The following is a 20,551-nucleotide window of genomic DNA, read 5'->3' as shown; positions in this document are numbered from 1 at the left end:
TTTATAATATGATATAATTTTTTTTAAATATTGTATTTAAATATAAATTTAATTAATAAATAAATTTGAGAATTCGAATTTTGAAGTGATAAAATAAAATAGAAATATGAAAAGGTATATTTTGATCTAATATTATTTTTAAAATCTACAAATAATATAATTTTGGTTAATATCAATAAAGTTTTTAATAACTATTTTACTTATATTTTTAGAAAAACACGGTAATTTAGAATTTATATAAAATAAAAAATCATTTTAATTATTAGAAACTTATGAGGAATAAATGAAACAATTATTTAACATATAACAACAAATATATATATATATATATATATATATATATATATATATATATATATATATATATATATATATATATATATATATATATATATTTTGTAAGCAAGATATAATATAACGGAGAACAAAGGGTTTTTCAACCTGATTACACAGAGAAACGAGATAACCCGACAAAAAGCGAAGATTACAAACCAATTACAACTACGACAAAAAGTGCAAAGGATCCATGCAGAACTCGTAGAAAGAGTAATTGGGGTAAGTAATTTTTCCGCAAAAAGACCACCTCCACACCAAGTGCTTAATGTTCCAAAAAGTATTATTCACATTCCAAGCATCCTTCCGAAAGCAACTTCCATTCCTAACCAACCAAATAATCTAAGTGGTAGCTAGCCATACCACACCCAACTTCCTATCTTTTACTTTTTTACTATGAAAAAAATAAGTGCCAATCAATAAAATTCGACAAACACTCATCATCTACCGTATCCCCTTTACCAACCCAAATAGCTACCTCACTCCAAATATTTTTCACCACCAAACAACTAAAAAATAAATGATTACAAGTTTCCAAATAATAACCACAAAACAAGCACTTTGAATCATCCAAAGAGATAGAAATACCTCGGATCTTCAACAAATCTTTCACCGGTAGCCTATTAAGAAATAATCTCCAACCGAAGGCCTTGATTTTGAAAGGTACTTCCAATTTCCACAACAACCCAAAAGCTCCATCATTCCTATTAGGGGGCCATAATGAATGCGAAGTTTGTTATAGAAATTGTAACAAGAAGCTACCGAAAAAACCTTATCCTCGGAGTTATTCCACACAACGGAATCATTTCCCTCCAACCAACCTCTAAATCCCACTACCATCCCTTTAAAGTCCGCATACACCTCCTCCAAACAAAATTCTTCCACCTCTACCTCGGATATACCGAAATCTCCCTAAATCCACACTCCATCATTCCACCCTCCCATGGCCGCCACCGAAATAAACTTCAACCGAGAAATGTCATATAAATCCGGGAACATATCTTTCAAAGTAAAATCATACAACCACCTAGCCTCGCAAAACGGAGTAGAATAGCCATTATGAACGAAAAACCTACACAAATCAACAATAGGGTCAAGAGAAGAAGAAGAATTTTTTTTAAAACATCCTTCCACCAAAACGAACACTTTGAAAGAACTTTGTGTGTGTGTGTGTTAAAGAATTGAAGTAGAAAAAATATTATAAAAGTGATAATTTGAAAAAGAACTAAAGATTAACTGATATAATAATTTAAAATTTATTAACCTTTTATTTTAATATTTTATAATATGATATAAAATATTTTTTAATCATTGTATTTTAATATATGTTATTTTTAGAGAATAGATAACTTTATTATTCCACAAATATAAGTTTTATTAGTAAAGAAATTAGAGATATTGAATTTTGAAGTGATAAAAAAATGTTTAAAGGTATATTTTGATCTAATATTATTTTTACAATTTACAAATAATATTTTTCAGTTAATATCAATAAAGTTTTTAATATCCGCTTTACACATATTTTTAGAAAATGTAGTAATTCAAAATTTATATAAATTAACAAATTATTATATTCTTACTCGATTTATTTTATTGAAAAATGTATTTCAATAATAATTACTAACTTATATAATTTTTTTCTTTTTAGTTTTTAATATTATCATCATTGTATTTTAATTACAATTTATTTTTGAAACAAAAATTAGTTATAATCATTATAATTATTGCAAAAATTAATATATATATATATATATATATATATATATATATATATATATATATATATAATATATATATATATATATATATATATATATATAATTTCGATCATATTCAAATATATTTTGTAATATAATTTTTAATTATAATTTTGCAGGTTTTGCAATTTGAATGAGAGTCTAATCGGCACAAGCTCCTACAAACAAAAATCGTAGCATCAATTTTGAAATATACGTCTCTTGCAATCATCTAGAGAATCTAAATTCTAAAAACAATAATATATATGTTTATGTTAATTTCAATTTTGTGGTATAGCAACATCGAATCGTTGGTGTTGTTATTCTTTATAAACAAATTCTATTCGTTTATGACAAACTATTTCTAACAATCAAGATTCGTACACTATAATTAGTGCATATTGACAATATTTAATCATCATTTTAATTTTTATGAAGTTTTGTTTCTTATTTATTTCTTTCTGATTGTAATACTAACCTACATTCCTATTAAACCATTAATGACTTATTAAAAATATTAAAATATTTTTCTCACTATTTATAATTATTTATCATTTCAAATTGTAACTCTAAAAATAATGAAAACTTCATTTTACTATATTAAGGACATTATCAATCGATGAAAATCTATAATAATATTTGAATATTGTAATAAACTCATATATAAAATAATATTTGAATAAACTAATTAGAAAAAAATCCTATAAACATAATAAAGTGATCCTTATATTATTCTTAAAATTTAACTTTTTCTCAAATATCTGTTTATAAAACTAAATATAATAATTACTTAAATAAAATCATTTAAAAAAATTCCAAAAAAAAACCAATAATATAAAATTTTGAAGTTTAAAAGTATTATATACAATAATAATAATATATTATGGATCAACCATGCGTATATAGTAAGAATTTATTATTTTAATGATGGGAGAGTAAGATGGAAGGAAATTTTGTTGTGGAACGCGGGTAAATTGTGTATGAGATCAATACTTACCCTTCTTTTTCTTCTTCCTAATTTATTTTCTTATTGTTATTTTGTTTAAATTTTGATGTTTTTGTTTTGTTGGATACACAGAAAAGAATCAAGCGGTTTAGAAAATGTACTGACAGGATTTTAGCTCATGATAGAAATTAGTTTAATATTACCATAAAACTATCCCATTCATGTCACTTGTAGATCAAATACTAATGACTCTTATTCCATTGTTTTGGTGTCAAGAAAAGCATATAAAATGCAAAATAAAGCAACGATAAGATTCAAATGTACAAACAAAAGTATGCTTTTTTTTTCTTAAAGAAAATGCTAAAAACTAAGAACATTACTTCATTTCTTTCACATGATTAGATTCCACATATAACTAAAGTATGAAAGAGGCTTATAAGAAAGAAAAAAACCATAGTACGAGAGATTGTATATGCTTAACTTATTGATATTTTCTTTGATCGTACTTTGCCTTTGTGTTTTATAAAGTATTGGAATCTGATTAAATTTATGCATACCAATTCACACATTTCATTCACATATGATGTTTTTCTTTGGCCATAATTTACTTCTATGTTGGACAAAGTATTGGAATCTAATTAAGTTTATATATATCATCTTACCTTTCTCTTATATTAATCATCTAAGTTGTATCATTTGTTCAAAAGTTCTATAATATATACTTTCTCTGAAGTATTTGTTCTAATTGGTAAGTGTTTGGTAATAATAATAATAATAATAATAATAATAATAATAATAATAATAATAATAATAATAATAATAATAATAATAATAATAATTATTATTATTATTATTATTATTTATTATTATTATTATTATTATTATTATTATTATTATTATTATTATTATTAAACTACAGACCAGTTTGATCTAATCATTAGTAATTTTTCTTGAATATCAGTTGTCTACAACTGTGATAACCAACATCCGTCTTTTCCAAACACAAAGAGCTTCTTCCGGTAAGATTTTCTAACATTCTTTATTTCATACTAAAATAACATATTGTTGTCAATGTTTTATTTGTTTATTTTCTACACGGCCACATGATTATAATTGTTCTTTTTTTTTAATAAGTAATGATATATATATATATATATATATATATATATATATATATATATATATATATATATATATATATATATATATATATATATATATATATATATATATATATATATATATATATATATATATATATATATATATATATATATATATATATTTTAAAGGTATTGCACTGACAGTGTAAATAAACTTTACACATACATCCAATCAAAATCGTTACACTTGTCATGTCATATTAATTTTTTTTAATTAAATTGTAATTTAATTGAATACATGGTTATGATTAGTTGACAGTATCACTGCATATTCCTTTTCCTCATTATTAAATTTTTAGTGTCATTTTGTATATCAGTGCGCTTAGACTCATTTGTTATAACTTTTAAATCTACTTGTCGTATCTGAAATTTATAATTTATAAATTTTAAATTTATGGTTAATGAAATTTAGAAATGTTAGTAGTTATTGAGTTTCGGCACCATATATATATATATATATATATATATATATATATATATATATATATATATATATATATATATATATATATATATATATATTTAAGAGTTCTAAGAATCTCAGAGTGCAACTCTTTGAAATATGTATTTACTTCTGTCATTGTTAAAGCAATTTCAAATCTTGAGAAGTTAGAAGTAAGAGATTGTGAAATGATCGAGAATATAGTGGTTTGGGGAAGAGATGATAAAGAGGATGACAATATCAAAGAACATGTGATAATGAACGAGTTTGGTAAACTATGTCATTTATCACTTTTAAATCTTCCAAAGCTTGTGAATGTTTATTTAGACTCTGTTGAGATAGAATGTCCATCCTTGAGGACGTTTGAGATTGTTGGTTGTCCCATGTTAGAGATATCTTTATTACCAACCTATATCCCTGCAAATCAAGACAAAGACACAAATTCATTGAATATAGAAGATAATTCAAGCTCTTCTACTTGGACCCCTATAGAATGTGTGCCATTTCTTCCCAAGTTCAGTCGTAAGAGAACCACAAATAAGAGAATTAATAAGGTATGAAATTTCCTTGCATTACATTTAACCCTTGAGCATTTAGTCTTTAATCCTAAATAATATCAGTAATTCGAACATTAGAGGATGATATACATTCCATTTTTGAAATGAATACCAAGAAAGTAAAATGTCATATGCGTGCTCTTGAGAAACTAAACATTGAGAAATGTGATTTGTTGGATGTAATATTTTTTGATGAAGAAAAATTCAAATTCCTAATTTCATCTCACCTGAAAACCATCAAAATTGAAAAGTGTGACAAGTTAAAATCCATCATGGCTAAAAGAGAAGAGAGACAAGACATGATAAACTATTTTACTCAACTAGAAGTTCTTCACTTGAAAGAGCTTCCAAATCTTGTGAGATTTTATTTTTCTGGATTATACGAATCCCAAGACAAACAACAACACAAGGTGGGTAGTAGAATTATTTACCCTTCTAACTGCATGCATATTTAGCAAAATGATTTTTTGATTTTAATTTTGTAGGTTGGATGTGTGGATGATCACAAAAGGATAAGCAGCCATCCATTCATAGATGAATCCTTGTTTCCAAACCTAACTTCTTTGCTTATAGAAACTTGCAACAAAATTAGCATATTGTTCTCTCAGTCATCCTTGAATAATCTTGAACAACTTGAGAAGTTAGAAGTACGAAATTGCCAGAACATGCAAGAAATAGTATCTCAAGAAAAGATAGAAGTAACGTCAAATAAGATTGTGTTGGGAAAGTTAAAACATCTAATTCTTTTGAAGCTACCAAACCTTAAGGCCTTTTGCCTAAGTTCCTATAATTTCTTTTTCCCATCGTTGCAAAATGTGGTAATTGAAGATTGTCCCAATGTAGATGTTTTTTCGCAAGGATTTTCAAATACACCAAAGCTTGAGAAGGTCACCATGGAGATTGGTTCACTTCACATAGACTATATGCATAAGAGAGACATCAATTCCACTATAAGAGGATTTAAAGAATTTGTAAGTCACATCTTAGAATATCTAAATTTTATCATTAGTTGATAATTATTTCACTAATCGTTTTGGAAAATACATTTATGAATATTTTGTAGGTGGAATCACTAGGATCAAATATGTCCGTGGTGCATTATGAAGGAGACTTCCTCGACATCTCAAATATAAATATCAATGCATTCAATGAGATTGTAAGCTTCCATAAGCTAACATATATTGGGGTTTCATGTTGCCACAATTTGAAGAGTTTGTTCTCCCATTCTATGGCTAAAAGTCTTGGGAAACTTGAAACTCTAATGGTCAAGGATTGTAAAATTATGGAGGAGATAATAAGAAAGGAAGATGGAAATATTGAAGTAGGCAACAAGTTCAAGAATTTATTTCCCAATTTGGAGATGTTAAAACTTGGTCGTCTTCCTAATTTGGAACGTGTTTGTTCAATTGATTATGATTATGATCTCCCATTGTGTGCCACTGGAGAGGATGAAATCAATAGTAAGATTCAAATTACATTTCCTAATTTAAAGAAGTTGGCGTTTTATGAAGTTCCGAAGCTCAAGTGTTTTTGTTCTGGAACATATGACTACAACATCATGGTCTCCTCAATTCAAGAGTGTTGTAATATGGGAACACTTCCCCGTGAAAATATTATTGTAAGCACACCCAAGCTTCATCAAGTTCAATGCAATTGGACTCATATGCTTACACTTGGTGACCTTAATTTGACTATATATTATTTCCTAAATTCAGAGAAATTCAAGGTATACACACATGAAGTCTCCCAACTTGAATATTATAAATTATTTTGAATACAGACGACAACACGTGCTCGTATGTTGTGTGCAGGTGGAGTTGGAAAAATTAGAAACATTTAGCAATATTGAGGCAGAGCTTGTTGACTACATCAAAAGAGTATCAGAGCTACGTATTGTAAACAATCACAAGCTATTGAATTTCATCCCATCAAAGATGATGCACATGATTTCTCACACGAAGTCTCTCTACTTTCAAGAATGTGAGTTCTTAGAAGAGATATTTGAATCGAATGATGATGGTATGCTATACCAGTTAGAGACCATAAAATTGTTTTCTCTTCCAAAGTTGAAGTACATTTGGAAAAATCTTGGTCAGAGTTTAGCCTTTCAGAGAGTTCAATATATAAATATAACAAAATGCAATTATTTGAAATATGTGTTTTTAGATATTTCCATAGCCACAAGCCTTCCACGTTTGTTTTCGATTAGAGTGTATGAATGTGACGAGATAGAGGACATCATTGAGAATAATTCTAATTCTCTCAATTGTTCACAACAACAACAGAAGGCTGAGAAGATCATATTCCCATCATTGGCCAGAATTGAACTAAGAAACTTGCCCAACCTCAAACGTTTTTGTCGAAGCTCTTACCCTTCCTATGTTGAGATTCCACAATTGAATGATTTATTCATTCAAAATTGCCCAAAGATGAAAACCTTTTGGCCTGATGGAATATTATACACACCAAGGCTTCGAAAAATTTTAGTGGACAATGTCAAATTCTTCAATGTTGCAGATGTGAATGAGGTTATAAAAGAATAGAGTAAATCATAATGAAGGCAAATGTTGGTGTGAAGTTTGAAATTCACAATTATAAGGTTAGTATATAAGTATGAGTGTGTCAGGCTTGGATCTAAACTCTTGATTAGTTATAAAAATTTACTTTTGAGTGCTCTATATAATATGTGACTTTTTATTCTTGATTGTAGAATGAAGCCCAAAAAGAGCGTTTGGTGACTAAGCTTGCATTCATCCCCTTCATTCTATTATGAGAGATTAAAAGTTTAGAGGAAGGTAAGGTTTATTATTTTTCTCATTTGATTATATTAATCTTACCTGTTGGATCAATTATAATGTTTAAGACTAAAATCAATTATCCTAACTGTGATCATTGGCTTACAATATTCATAGTGTTTAGCTTGATGTAATTATGAGAATGTTATGTTGGATGAGTGGGGTAGGCAAGACAAGATATGATTAGAAATAAGTAATTAGAGATAAAGTTAGGATAACTGTCTGTATAGGAAAATGGTAATCTTTGGTTTATTCATGCATGGGGAAGACTCGTGGAAGAACCATTATGGAGGCCAAAGAAAACTATAGGTCAAACCATTAAGAGAGATATATAATTAACCGGTCTATCTAAGATATGTTCCACTACAAAATATTATGACATCTTCTAATCCATGTAACCTACACCACCTCCTGAGAATAAAGCTTTGATGCCATCTAATGAGGAAAAGCTTTGGTCCATGTAACCTACACAAACAGTGATGATAACTATGAAATGTGGAAACTAATCAGAAAGGATAATCTAAGATATCAAGATAAGAATATAATCCTATGAGATAATCTAAGTTACTTTAGGATGATATCCAGCCTCTTTGACTCCTTTGTCCAAAGCTTGATCCTTGTTACCTTCATTCTTATGCAGAAGAGTTAAACTTTGGCATAAGGTAGGATGGCTCCATGTGTAGTTCATGCCTCAAGCACAAATCACCTGCATTAGGGGGCATGTTAGATAAAAGCAATTTGTGTATTAAACAAAGACCAACGACTTCATCTTTTGGAATTATTGGTTCATGACTGTTTTATTTATGTTAGAACTTTCAATCATTTTAAAGCAAAAATAAAATGAAATATTCTTTGCGGTATTTGTCATGAATTCCTGCAGGTTAGTGGGGATCAGTTGTTGGAAAATGGTGCATCAGGAAACAGTAGCATTGGGACTTTCCTTGGTTGGGCAATGACATTCCGATATTTGAGTGGAAGGATGCCTCAAATTTGGTTAAATGTGAGTTATGTTTTATATTTACTTTCCAGTAGCTTAGTATGTACTACACATAAAAATGTGGTTACATGATATAAGTCTATTCGTTGTACTAATGCATATCTCAACAATTTTGCAGATCAGAAGGGGACATGCTGAGGTCAGAGGCTCTAACTATTAACGCTGCGATCCTTTATAAATTCTGTTTGTGTTTATTATTAGCAACTGTAAATCCCTTCACCAGATTCACCCTTATGAGAGCAGTAAAAGATATTCTATTTCTAGTTGCACGAAGCATTATTCATGCTTAGGGAAGAATTTGAAGTCTTTTATGATTTGTAGGGCCTGAATCCTTTGATGTTTCTCTTTGCTTTAATTGGGAATGCCACTTATGTTGCAAGGTAAGCTTCTGCTTCATAATTCATACTACCTTCTCTGTTTTAAGTATTGGCACCAAAGTAACTTTTGCCAATTGAAAATACAGCAAAGGTGTGAAATTATCATTTGTATTTAATGAGCATATACTTTATCATTTTATGCAGCATACTTGTGAGCAGCTTGAATTGGTCAACAATCAGACCCAATCTACCATGGCTGGTAGATGCAGGAGGATGCGTCCTTCTTGATTTTTTTGTATCCTTTTAATTTTAGATATTTATCTTAGAAAATCTATGTAGCTTCATAATGTTAAAATAATAAGAGATCTAACATATGTCTACCTTAATATCTGTTTTAGATTTTGATGCAGTTTTTATATTTTCGCTGCCGAACCTCCCCAGACCTATAAATAAATATAAAACATCATACTGCTTATTGAGCAGGAAACAAGGATATTCAGGTTCCGTACTCTCTCCTGTATGTATGTATGTACATGTGCTTCTGTGACATGTTATGATATGTATGTACATGTGCTTCTGTGACATGTTATGATGTGTTTATCAGTGTATTCATACCATGTATTGGCGTAGAGGCTGCTAAGACTAATTGCTCATGAAACAGAATATACACATATTACTTTGAATTTCTCCCTATGGTGCAATCATATTCTGATTAATTATGTTTTCTTCCATGGTTAATTTTCATTTCAGTTGATCATATATATTGGTGATTTTCTCCAATTTCAACCAGATCTGGATTATTTCATAAAGCTGACTGACATGATGCATGTTCATAGAAATCTTTAAATCTATCTCTCGACCAACTTGGCCTTGATATGTGAGCTTGAAGCTGAATTGGTGAATGGTGACACATACTTAACTGTAAGATCATTGGCCTGATGGCCTACAATTTTGTTTGAGGTTGATGCTCCCATTGCAACACAAATATCATTGTTGCCTGCTCCAATCCAATTTAAAACAAGTGATATCAAGTTTACATAGTCCCTCTCCCTACTCCATCATAGCTCCTTTGTGATTCTAAAATCTAAATTCAGCACATCAACATAATCCAAAAAAAAGTCATCTATTAAACAAAATGAAAATTAATAAAAAGACGCGAGTAATATTCAAAACCTGATTGAATAGATGATGAAACCCAACAGCACATTGCAATATGCCATGAATTAATGTTCTTGATGGCTCTTCAGCATTGTGTCAAAGGGATTCAAGGTAGTCATGACATTTGTAGTACTCTCCACCATTAAAGAGAGTCACTGCTTCATCAAAGCTGTGTTCTTCTTCTTCATCTTCATCTTCCTCTTCTTTAGTGAAACACTTGTATGAAACAACAAAATGGTTGGAGTTGCTGGTTTTGAGGTTTAGGTGCTGCTTTGAAAGTGTCAGTGGATTGAAAGAAGGTGAAGTAAGAGTGATGGGGGTTGAATTGAAGAAAACGAAGGTAGGGATGAAGGAATTTGGGTGAAGTATGATAGATAGTTTTGTGGAAATAAGAAGAAGATGGAAGAAGAGCCATAGACGAAGAATGGTGAGTGTAATACGCTGAACTGACTTTGTTGAAAATGTCGCGGTAAGCAAGAGTCGCCACCGACTTTTATTTTAGCCAAATTAATAGAAAGGCTAAAAGAAACGGAAAAACCTCTTAAAAGATTGAGTTCGGGAGTAATTTATACAAAAGGAAAGGTGTAAGGCACCCTTTGCATCCATGGTTTTCCATGGGATCTTAATTGTTTGCTCACTTTAAAATGTTTGAAAATGTTTAGAAACGAAATAAGACTTTATCTTGTAAATAAGCGTAGCTTTTTGAAGATTTTTGAGAAAAGAGTAGAAAAGGATTTAAACCAGAACAAGCAATTAGGAGCTAATTACCTTTACATTGTAGAAGAGTTCTTTTAGCCTTTCAGGGCTATCCATACCATAGGAGGGCAGGAAGTCCTTTTATTTGGAGGTTGAAGGGTCATTGAGAGTTCGTTCGCCATAAGACTGTCCCTTGCCATAGAGAAAGCAGGTAGTCTAAGGGAAGGAAAAGAATAGTCATTATTAGGCAACCAAGAGGACACCTCAACAATAATCGAAAGGGACTATCACATTATCGTAGGCAACTTCGAGGGACAAGATCATATAACCGAACCGAAGGCAGTATCATTGGGACTTAAAGGCAACTTTTGCTGAGGCGTCCTCGTATTCGAGGGACTTGACTATTCTGCACTGAAAAGGCAACAAGGCAACAGGCAACAGGCAACAAAAGGGGTTACCATAAAAGGTGTGTGGGTGCACAATCACATGATTCAATTCAGATAATTATCTTGTAAATTAGTTATTCTAAATTCAGTTCGAGTTTTCACGCCCTAAATTACTAACCACGCAATAATAATATAATGCATAACAGTTTTAAGTGCCTTCAAGGCCACACAATACAACCAGGAGCAGTTACAAAATAAGCCATGGGAAAGGGGGAAAAAGCAATAAAATAAACCCCAACAGGGCAATAAGTTTAACACAAGTAATAATTAAAGAAGAAATTAAAAAGGAATGAGTTTTAGGGTTACCGAAGGTTCGAGCTTTGACCGATTGGTTAACCCTGAAAATCAATAAAGGCAAAAGAGGGGGTGAGTGTAGGAGGAACTCATTAACAGATGAAGTAAACCCTAATTTAACCTATAAAGCAAAAAATTGAAAATAAAATGATATTTAAAAAAGAATTAGAACTTAGCTTTTTGATTGGTATGGCACGTAGTCGGAGGATCTTGAGGTAACCCTGAAAAGTTGCACAAAGAAAAGAATTTTTAGTGCATGAATGATCTAACGACAAACCTCGCAAACCCTGATTTAGGGCACAAGTTAACCATGGTTAATAAAATAAATAAAAACCAAATTAATTAATTATTGGTTTTCAACTTAATTAATTAAATCAGCAAAAATAGGTTTTCGATTAAATTGTCTAACCCTAATAAGTATTTTAATCAATTAAACAATGTTAACCTAATTAAATATTTAAACAATTAAATTAATTTAATCATTTAAATATTTAAATCAAATAACCAAAAAATTATTATTAATAATCAAATTAAATTAATTAATTAATTTGAAATAAAAGTTATTGAAAATAAATGTTTTTAGATAATAAAAAAAAAGTTGAAAGAATTTTAATTAAAATAAAATTTATTAAACAAATAAAATAAAAAAGAACAAAAGAAAATAAATAAAACTAATTTATGCAATAAAAAAAAAATTGGAACTTAGCGTGAGTGATCCAGTGTTGCAGGTCTCTGGAGGTCCATGGTAGGTACTCAAGCTCTGGTGCGTTGGATCTTGTTTAGCCTTGATTTGAGGGCTGCCAACGTGAGTATGCATCATGAGCCAGCGTGGATGTGTGGCACTGGATCCTAGGAGATCCCAAACAAGCGCGCACGCGCTTCTGTTTGAATGGGCCACTCACGTGATGACACGATTCCATCTTCTTCCCTCCTTCCGTCGTCTTAGGTCTGTAACGACTTTTAGTGACGGCATGCCTCCATGGCTAGAACCCGTGTTTCACGAATACGAGCAAACAACACCAAAAATATTTCGCGAGGCTATTGTAACGTTCGTCTAACCTTCACGAAGACAACCATAGCCTCAATTGGACCTATGTTTACCTGTACAAAAAACCTATTTGAAGCTTTCAAAACCTAACAATGTGGAAGATTCATAACAGCATAGAAACGCAATTAAAGCTCCAAAAACGATCAGTATATCATAACAAACGCATATATGCAATTGGATTTTAATATGGATGCTTGAACAAACGTAATCGATTCAGTTTAAATTTAGACAAACCGTGGCTTATAGGAGCTTATTCGTGATGATTCAGGACTTTGCAAAGATTGGTACACCTTCAAGGATGTCCAGGGAACGTGTATGAATGATCAAAATTCCTTGAATTGGCCTGCAACTATGAAACCGATTTTGGAAAATTCTTGACTTTTGCAAGCTCGGTTAGGGTTCTAATAGCTGCAAAAAAACTCCTTTTTCAGGTCTTGTGAATGTTATGTATATATATTGGAAGGGTTTAGGTCAACTAATTTGGAGAAAATCTAATCTAATCATTGATTTGCAAATTTGAGAAAATTTGATTCATGAATGTTTCTAATTATGGCCAAATTGATCCAATCTCCTTCCAATTATCATGTGAACGAAATTTGATTGAATTTTGAGACATTATTGATGATTTTATTGGATCCAAATCATATCTTTACCAAATATTTGATTTTTACTTGATTATTTCAATTTTAAATGAATAAAAAAATCATATAAAATTGAATAAATCTCATAAATTCGTGGCAATGTGATTTGATATCTTAGATGACTTGGGGAACAAGATTGGGCCAAAAAAGATTGGGTCTCTTTGCAAGAAAGTCCATTTTGAAGCCTTTTCTTTCACATTTTTTCCTTTGAAATTGCCCAACTTTGACAAGGCATATCTCCCTCAATTTTTAAAATATGGAGGAGTTCTAGGAATTTTTGGAATCCTCAAGATGTCCTCTACAAGCCACTTTGTATGCTTTATTCCATTTGAAGAATTTATCTTGATGATATAGGCTTTGACAAAAAACTGATTTTGGTTGACTTTCAAAAAGGACCTATAATCTTTTGATCCATATATTTCAAATGAAGCATTTTTGGACTTGGCTTGTGAGAGACAAAATTGTAGAGGATCCAATTTCCTTCAGAATGAGTTTTGGATGGGAAATTTTTTATGTTCCATGTGAGAGTTATGGCTTGTCAAAGTTCAGTTGACTTTTTCCTATGAAAACCCTAATTTAGAAACTTTTGGTTCTATTGATTTCTGATCTTTTCTTGGTGAATCATGATCAATCCTTGATCAAATGATGAATGATACTTCAAAATAAGGTCGTTGACAAAAAATCAGGAGTTTTGACTGTACTTTGACCACAGTTGACTTTTAGGTCAAACTAGTCGACTGTTGACTTTCTAAGCAATTGAGTGATCAGTCCTTGGAATTGAAACCTGAACTTTGTCATGGAGATAGTTTGAAACATCATAATCCATATGAGATCCATTGGATATTTTGATTCATTGATTTTATTCAAGAAAGTCAAAACCCTAATTCCTTGAGCAATTGTTTAGGAGAATGTGTCTTTGAGTCTTGAGCTTGAAAAAGAGAAATGAGATGGGCAAATTTTGGGGTATGACAGTGAGAAAAGCTTGAGTTTTTTCTCTTTAAGTCATATTTTCATTCACTTTTTTTTTGTGGTGAGAGTGTCTAATTGTAGCATTGAGTGATAAATATTTTGTATATCTCATGGTTTTAAATTGCGGTCTGCAACCGCAATTGCGGCCGCAATATTACTGATGTGGTAGCCTCCACATCGAGCCGCAATTGCGGTGTGATTTATAATCATACGTCCAACAACACTAAAATTCGTATCAAACACCTTCACTCATGTTTATTCATATATTTTCATCATAACTCAACACTTGAGAACCCATAAACTCAATTTACATGTGATTTGTAATGTAAAATATTAACATTAAGTGTTTTTTAATGGTGTATTTCAAATATTTCCTAATTTAAACTCACGCCGCAACGGCCGCAATGTGCATCGCAGCAACCGCAATCGTAACACCCACAACCGCAACCGCAACCGCAATTCAAAACCATGGTATATCTTTCTTCACTACATACACAAATCAGAAAGTGAGCAAAGAATGAAATTTAATTCAACATTCTGAATATTTTAAAGAAAAATAACTAACTAGATATGGAAAAGATAAGTGATATAAGAAAATTAATTTTGAAATATATTAAATATTCAATATGTTTGATCTAGTATATCTGCCATTGATCAAAAAAAATGTTGGATATTTGTTGTTGTTGGTGGTGAATATGTGGCAGTTCTTGAATAAAGGTGTTGATGAAGATTGTACTTGAAAAATTCAAAGTGTGTGAATTTCACATTAATCTTTAAGAGCAATACACTCTCACCAATTATAGTATATTGAATGCAAGTGAGATTAACGGCGAATTCCCTTCAGGATACTTTGAATTTCTTAATGTGAATTGCACAAACACACTAAACGTATCTTTTGATAATATGTTACAAAATATGTTTCATACACTTTTCTCATACATTAATAAAGTAAAGGATGATTTTAAAGTAATTGAAATGGTGGAAAAATAGGTGTATATATTTCTATTTTCGTGTCCTTTTATGTTTTTCAAGTGTCTCTATTTTATAGAGAAAATGATGTCATTTGGTGAAGAGAAACACCATTTTAATTTAATTCCGCATCTAATAATGAACGAATATAATATTATAACGTTCATAAGTTATCACAAGCAATGCAACGGGGCACTTTATAATAAAATAGACTTGCTTTACCACCAGACCAATTTAAAGTTCCAAATAATATTTTTAAAATATCTAACAGAAATGGACAATGAATGAAATTTAATTCAATATATTATTATTTTAGAGAAAAATATATAATTATATATGGAAAAAGATAAAGAGAAAATATGATATACATTGATAATGTAAAATAGTTTTACACTATCAACCAATCACAACCATATTTAGCGCCAAGTCATACTGTTATTTTTAAAAAAATTATATGATATGGTTGATTGATAAATCCCAATTCGATGATAGTGTTGTTTATTGTGATCTTTGCTAAGCAAACACTAGTCTTCCAAATCAAACATTTGGATAACTTACAAGATCGACTAGATTGATCCTAGGACATGTGTCATAGTTTTTTGTTTATGATTAAGGTTACAATAGAATTCATGTTTCGACAATATTACTTCTTAATGAATACTAAAGCTTTTCTTGAAAGCAATAAATGATAAGAACATAAAGTAAAGTAATTCAATTAAATAAAGTAAATGATCCTGAATAATAAAGGTTTCAATTGGGAAATAAAGGAAATGTAAAGAGTGTGTAAAAGACTTTGTACTGATAATGTAAATGGCTTTGAAATAAAAATAACGGCCTTTCTATACGTATGTTCTCTGCAACTCTTTTATCTAACGCTGGTACTTTGTGTATTTGAGTAATTTGTACAAAATGAACACCCCAAATCCTAACATTAAAACTCCTATTTATACTAATTCAACCCTAACGGCCCTTATCCAAAAACATGCCACGTTCGTCATTTGTATGATCCTTTTGAATAATAGACATCCACACATCTTCAACGAAGGGTTTGATCGATTTCAAATTTCAAATTCTTTCTTCCTGTGAGCGCCAAGTCTTCGACGCGTTTTATCCAAATAACTTCAAATTTTAAATCTGTCAACGGATACGACTATTCGATCCTGATAACTTGGGCTTTTGTATCATCTTATCCAATCGAAGCCCAAATCACAAAGAATATTTTGTCTTACTCTTCGACCCAACTACTGTCGAAATTATCAGTTAACAAATTGGCCCATCAAAAATGTGTATTTTGTTACGCAGAGAAATGCTCATTTTTGAATACCATATGGAACTTCGACAGGCTAAACCTATTATTATAATCATTTACTGCTGTGACGTTATGAGTAATGATTACACCTTTTTTCAAAACATCCATTTAGACGTGCGTGCAGCAGTTCCCATCATTTCTATCAAAACAATCAGTTTCCAAGAAAAAGAAAAGAGTAACCTCTCTTTCTTCCCCATAGGGAGATAACACGTTCCCCACTAACTCTTTGATAGGAAACTTTCCAACTGCCACAAACCTGTTATAAATACCTCATCTTCCCCACTTCATTACTTTCGCTTCTGCAAATTTGAAACCCTTAAGCATTCTCAGAGCAAAACCCATATTTTCCTTCTAAGAACTTCAGTTAACTTAACTTTCTTCAACAATGTCTCCCACTAAGAAGAACACAAGTCTAAAATCAAAAAAGAAACCGGAATTTCAAAGGATTCTACTCCTCAAATTAAACTTCTTAGCAAACTTATGACCTCTGGGAATCAGAAAGCCATCAATTAGCATTCATGTATTCATCATGATCATCGTTTAATTTTATTTTTGAGAATTATGGTTCTTAGTTATTCATACGAATAATCTTGAGATACACTTAAAATAAATGATATCAAAGGTCACCATCATATTCCTTGTTAAAAATCGAGTGAAAATCATGTTTGGATCATTTAATTTGGTTGAGAATTGAGGGAGATAGAAATTCAAATATTTGAAAGAAGCGTGAGGTTGAAGACGACCATGGCGCTATTTTTTGAATCTCTGAAACGTTTAAAAATATAATAAAATGAAGTCATTTGGTAAACAAGCCACGCACGTGGCTCAGTTGGCAATGTTTTGTGTTGTGGACTTCAAGGGCATGGGTTCAAGCCCTTGTAAGACCAAAACTTTTTTGTACCACTATATTTAACTATTTTCTTTTACAACTACACTTAATTAATTCACCTATCAAAATTAATTATTTTCAATTGATTTTTTACACACTCCTCATTATATATATATATATATATATATATATATATATATATGAATATTAAAAAAAATCACATAAATAATATTTATTAGATATATTTTTAATTAGGTGAAAAAGTCATATTTTCAAGTATTTTAATACTTATAAAAATTATAGTTTTGATTTCTTTTCTCATCTAATCATTTTTAAACCCCATGTGATTAAACATTATTTTTTTTAAACAACGTTTGATGTACATACCATGTTCACCTTGATTTGATTGCCTTTAACACCTTAAGTCAAACTATTTCTTAGTATCGATTGATCAAACGCTCAGAGTTTTCAGTCAACACAACTCTTCATGTTTTAAAACTACTTTCAAATCATTTAGGCCCCTTGATTTTTAAAGAGTGTAAGACGCAACCCTTTTTTTTATTTATCTTCAACTTTCAAATATACAGTTCAATTTCAAATACAATTGGGCATCTCTCTGAGTATAAGCCCCATCCTCTGTAAATATTTGTTTGTTTTAAAACCTTGCTTTCTGTATAACTTTCTCATCCTCTTTTAATCTCTGGTACTAAGAGGGACATTATTCCTGGTGAAACTGCTCTTAGACATTTGGGCCTCTCTTCTGAGTTATAAGCCCTAAATCTTCCCTTCTGTCAATATTTTCATCTGTTTTTTAAAACAAAACTCTTATGCTATGAGGGGCACTATTCCCGGTGAAACAACTCTTAGACCTTTGGGCCTCTCTTCTGAGCTATAAACCTCAAACTTCTATTCTTCTTTTTCAAAACCTTCAACTGTTTTTCAACTAAAACTTTAACTGTTTTCAATTCAAATCTTCGGGCTCATCCTTGAGTATAAATCTCATCCCTTCTTTCTCATCTCAGATTCTTGGGCCTCTATTACAGTATAAAACCCAACACCTTTTTGTCCATACATTAAATAAACATTTTGGGCCTCTCCTTGAGTTATAAGACCCAACACCTTTCCTTTAAAATAAAACACTTCACTGTTTTCATCAAAACATTCAACTGTTTAATAAGGCCATATACACACATCATTCTCGGGCCTCCTCTTCAAACTGTAAGTTTTTATGGTTTCATTTATTGCTTTAATACCTTGGCAAATATAAAATGTGTTTATATATACTGCTTAGATCCCCTTCAGAGAAAAACCTGAGAAAGATAAATTATATATATATAGGACTATGACTAGGATTGAGGATTACTTCCCGGTGAAGCCTCTCCTAATAAGACAACATATATTCTTGCCACAAGATGAATCATTCCCGGTGAAAAATCTTTAAACCCCTAGATCAAACAATTGGGCACACCCACCTGAAGAGGAATTATTCTCGGTGAAACCTCTTATCCCTTTTGCTTAGAGCCAATTTAGGCAAGCCAACATAGATTTCTCTTATGCTACAACAAGGACCCTCGATCAGCCTCCTCTTAGGCTCACAATACAAGGACCCACAAGCTTCTTATAAGCAGTTCCCTTTAGCTTCCTCTTGAGCTTGTATACAAGGACCCTCAGGCTTTTTAAAAGCATAGGAGATGTCTTTAGTCACCTTTATCCAAACTCATGTGAGAATCAAATCCTTCAAATACACAATCAGAATCATTAAAGTATTCAAACCCTTTCACTGTATCAATCCTTGGGACCAAGATATATGGAAAATCGCAGTCACCCATCTTTCCTCAATTGAGTCAGCCTCAATTTTGGGATTTATACAAGACACCAAAACAAACTATCATACAGTCTTTCAAAATACAGTCGGTCAAAACTCTTTCCCTAGTAGAGTCAACCTTAATCTTGGGCTTTAAGCAAGAAGTATTCCACTCCCCAAAAGAGTTAGCCTCAATCTTAGGCTTCTTACCATACAGAAATAAACCATACTCATATAATCCCTTCAAAGAAAGCCTCGGTCTTTGGCTTCATACAAGATAGAAATAATTCAAAGTCCATTCCTTAGTGAGTCAGCCTCAATTATGGGCTTAGTACATAACAGAAAAAATTCACCAGTCTCCACTAGATAGAGTATCCCCTCTGAGTTAGCCTTAATTCTGGGCTTATTACAAAACACATACAAATCTTTCAGTCAAAATAATCCCCAGTGAATACATCTCCAACAGAGTCAGTCTCAAATATCCATTTAACCCTCAATCTTGGGCCTTTTGCAAGAGAATGAAAAATTTATATCTTCTATACAGAACTGAGACATGATTCATTTCTACAGAAGAGATATTCCTTCTATTACACCACATTTAAAAAAATACAAACATTATAAATCATTTCTCATTTAGGTGATGTAAGTGGCATGCTTTGTTGATTAAATAATCCAGACTTGTTGTCCTTCCCTTATGATTACTTCTTTCCCGTACAGAGATGCAACTGGCATACTTGGAACATTCCAAGTAAGGTTCCTCTCTTACTTTGAATAGAATACCTCTTTTTTTCCTCAAAAAATGTTTGTGGTGGAATAGATGAGATATCTCTCTATTAAGATGATGACTTGTCTCTTTTCTCTAAAATAGAGATCAATTTTAGCTTCAATCTTGGGCTTTGAACAAGACAGAAAATTCAATCCATTTCCCTATTAGTTCCCCGAACTACAGAAAGCTCTGACTTCCATTAGGGATATGTAGGCATGAGATTCACAAGAAATCTTTGCGAGCGAACAAACAACCAAAAAACAACCAGTTTCCCTGTCTTCTTTCAATTCTCTCTCCAATCACAAAGGAGAAACTTTCCCAGTAACCAAATAGCAA

The 20,551-nt window shown here is 31.0% G+C and overlaps 1 protein-coding gene and 1 long non-coding RNA gene across 2 annotated transcripts; one reads left to right on the top strand and one right to left on the bottom strand.

Moving 5' to 3' along the window:
• Nucleotides 1–4,808: 4,808 nt before the first annotated feature.
• On the top strand, nt 4,809–9,948 carry LOC131609967 (uncharacterized). Its single transcript, XM_058881812.1, has 10 exons — nt 4,809–5,174; nt 5,663–6,148; nt 6,241–6,903; nt 6,989–7,776; nt 7,888–7,972; nt 8,853–8,972; nt 9,088–9,108; nt 9,291–9,349; nt 9,491–9,581; nt 9,685–9,948. Exons 1-4 carry the CDS (start codon nt 4,809–4,811, stop codon nt 7,718–7,720), a joined length of 2,247 nt encoding a protein of 748 aa, XP_058737795.1. The 3' UTR covers nt 7,721–7,776; nt 7,888–7,972; nt 8,853–8,972; nt 9,088–9,108; nt 9,291–9,349; nt 9,491–9,581; nt 9,685–9,948.
• Nucleotides 9,949–14,767: 4,819 nt separating this feature from the next.
• On the bottom strand, nt 14,768–15,518 carry LOC131609971 (uncharacterized). The gene is made up of 2 exons (XR_009286382.1): nt 15,333–15,518; nt 14,768–15,024 (listed from the first exon to the last, which is right to left on the bottom strand). It is a non-coding gene; the product is annotated as an uncharacterized LOC131609971 (long non-coding RNA).
• Between the last annotated feature and the right edge of the window lie 5,033 nt (nt 15,519–20,551).

This window comes from Vicia villosa, linkage group LG6 (assembly GCF_029867415.1).
Source record: "Vicia villosa cultivar HV-30 ecotype Madison, WI linkage group LG6, Vvil1.0, whole genome shotgun sequence".
NCBI classification, from domain to species: domain Eukaryota; kingdom Viridiplantae; phylum Streptophyta; class Magnoliopsida; order Fabales; family Fabaceae; genus Vicia; species Vicia villosa.
This window is presented reverse-complemented; position numbering and strand designations above follow the sequence as displayed.

Coding starts and splice junctions, on each gene's coding strand:
- LOC131609967 (XM_058881812.1), top strand. CDS start 4,809: ATGATCGAGAATATAGTGGTTTGGGGAAGAGATGATAAAGAGGATGAC. Junction 5,175..5,662: donor CAAATAAGAGAATTAATAAG/GTATGAAATTTC, acceptor TTAATTTTGTAG/GTTGGATGTGTGGATGATCA. Junction 6,904..6,988: donor TAAATTCAGAGAAATTCAAG/GTATACACACAT, acceptor TGTTGTGTGCAG/GTGGAGTTGGAAAAATTAGA.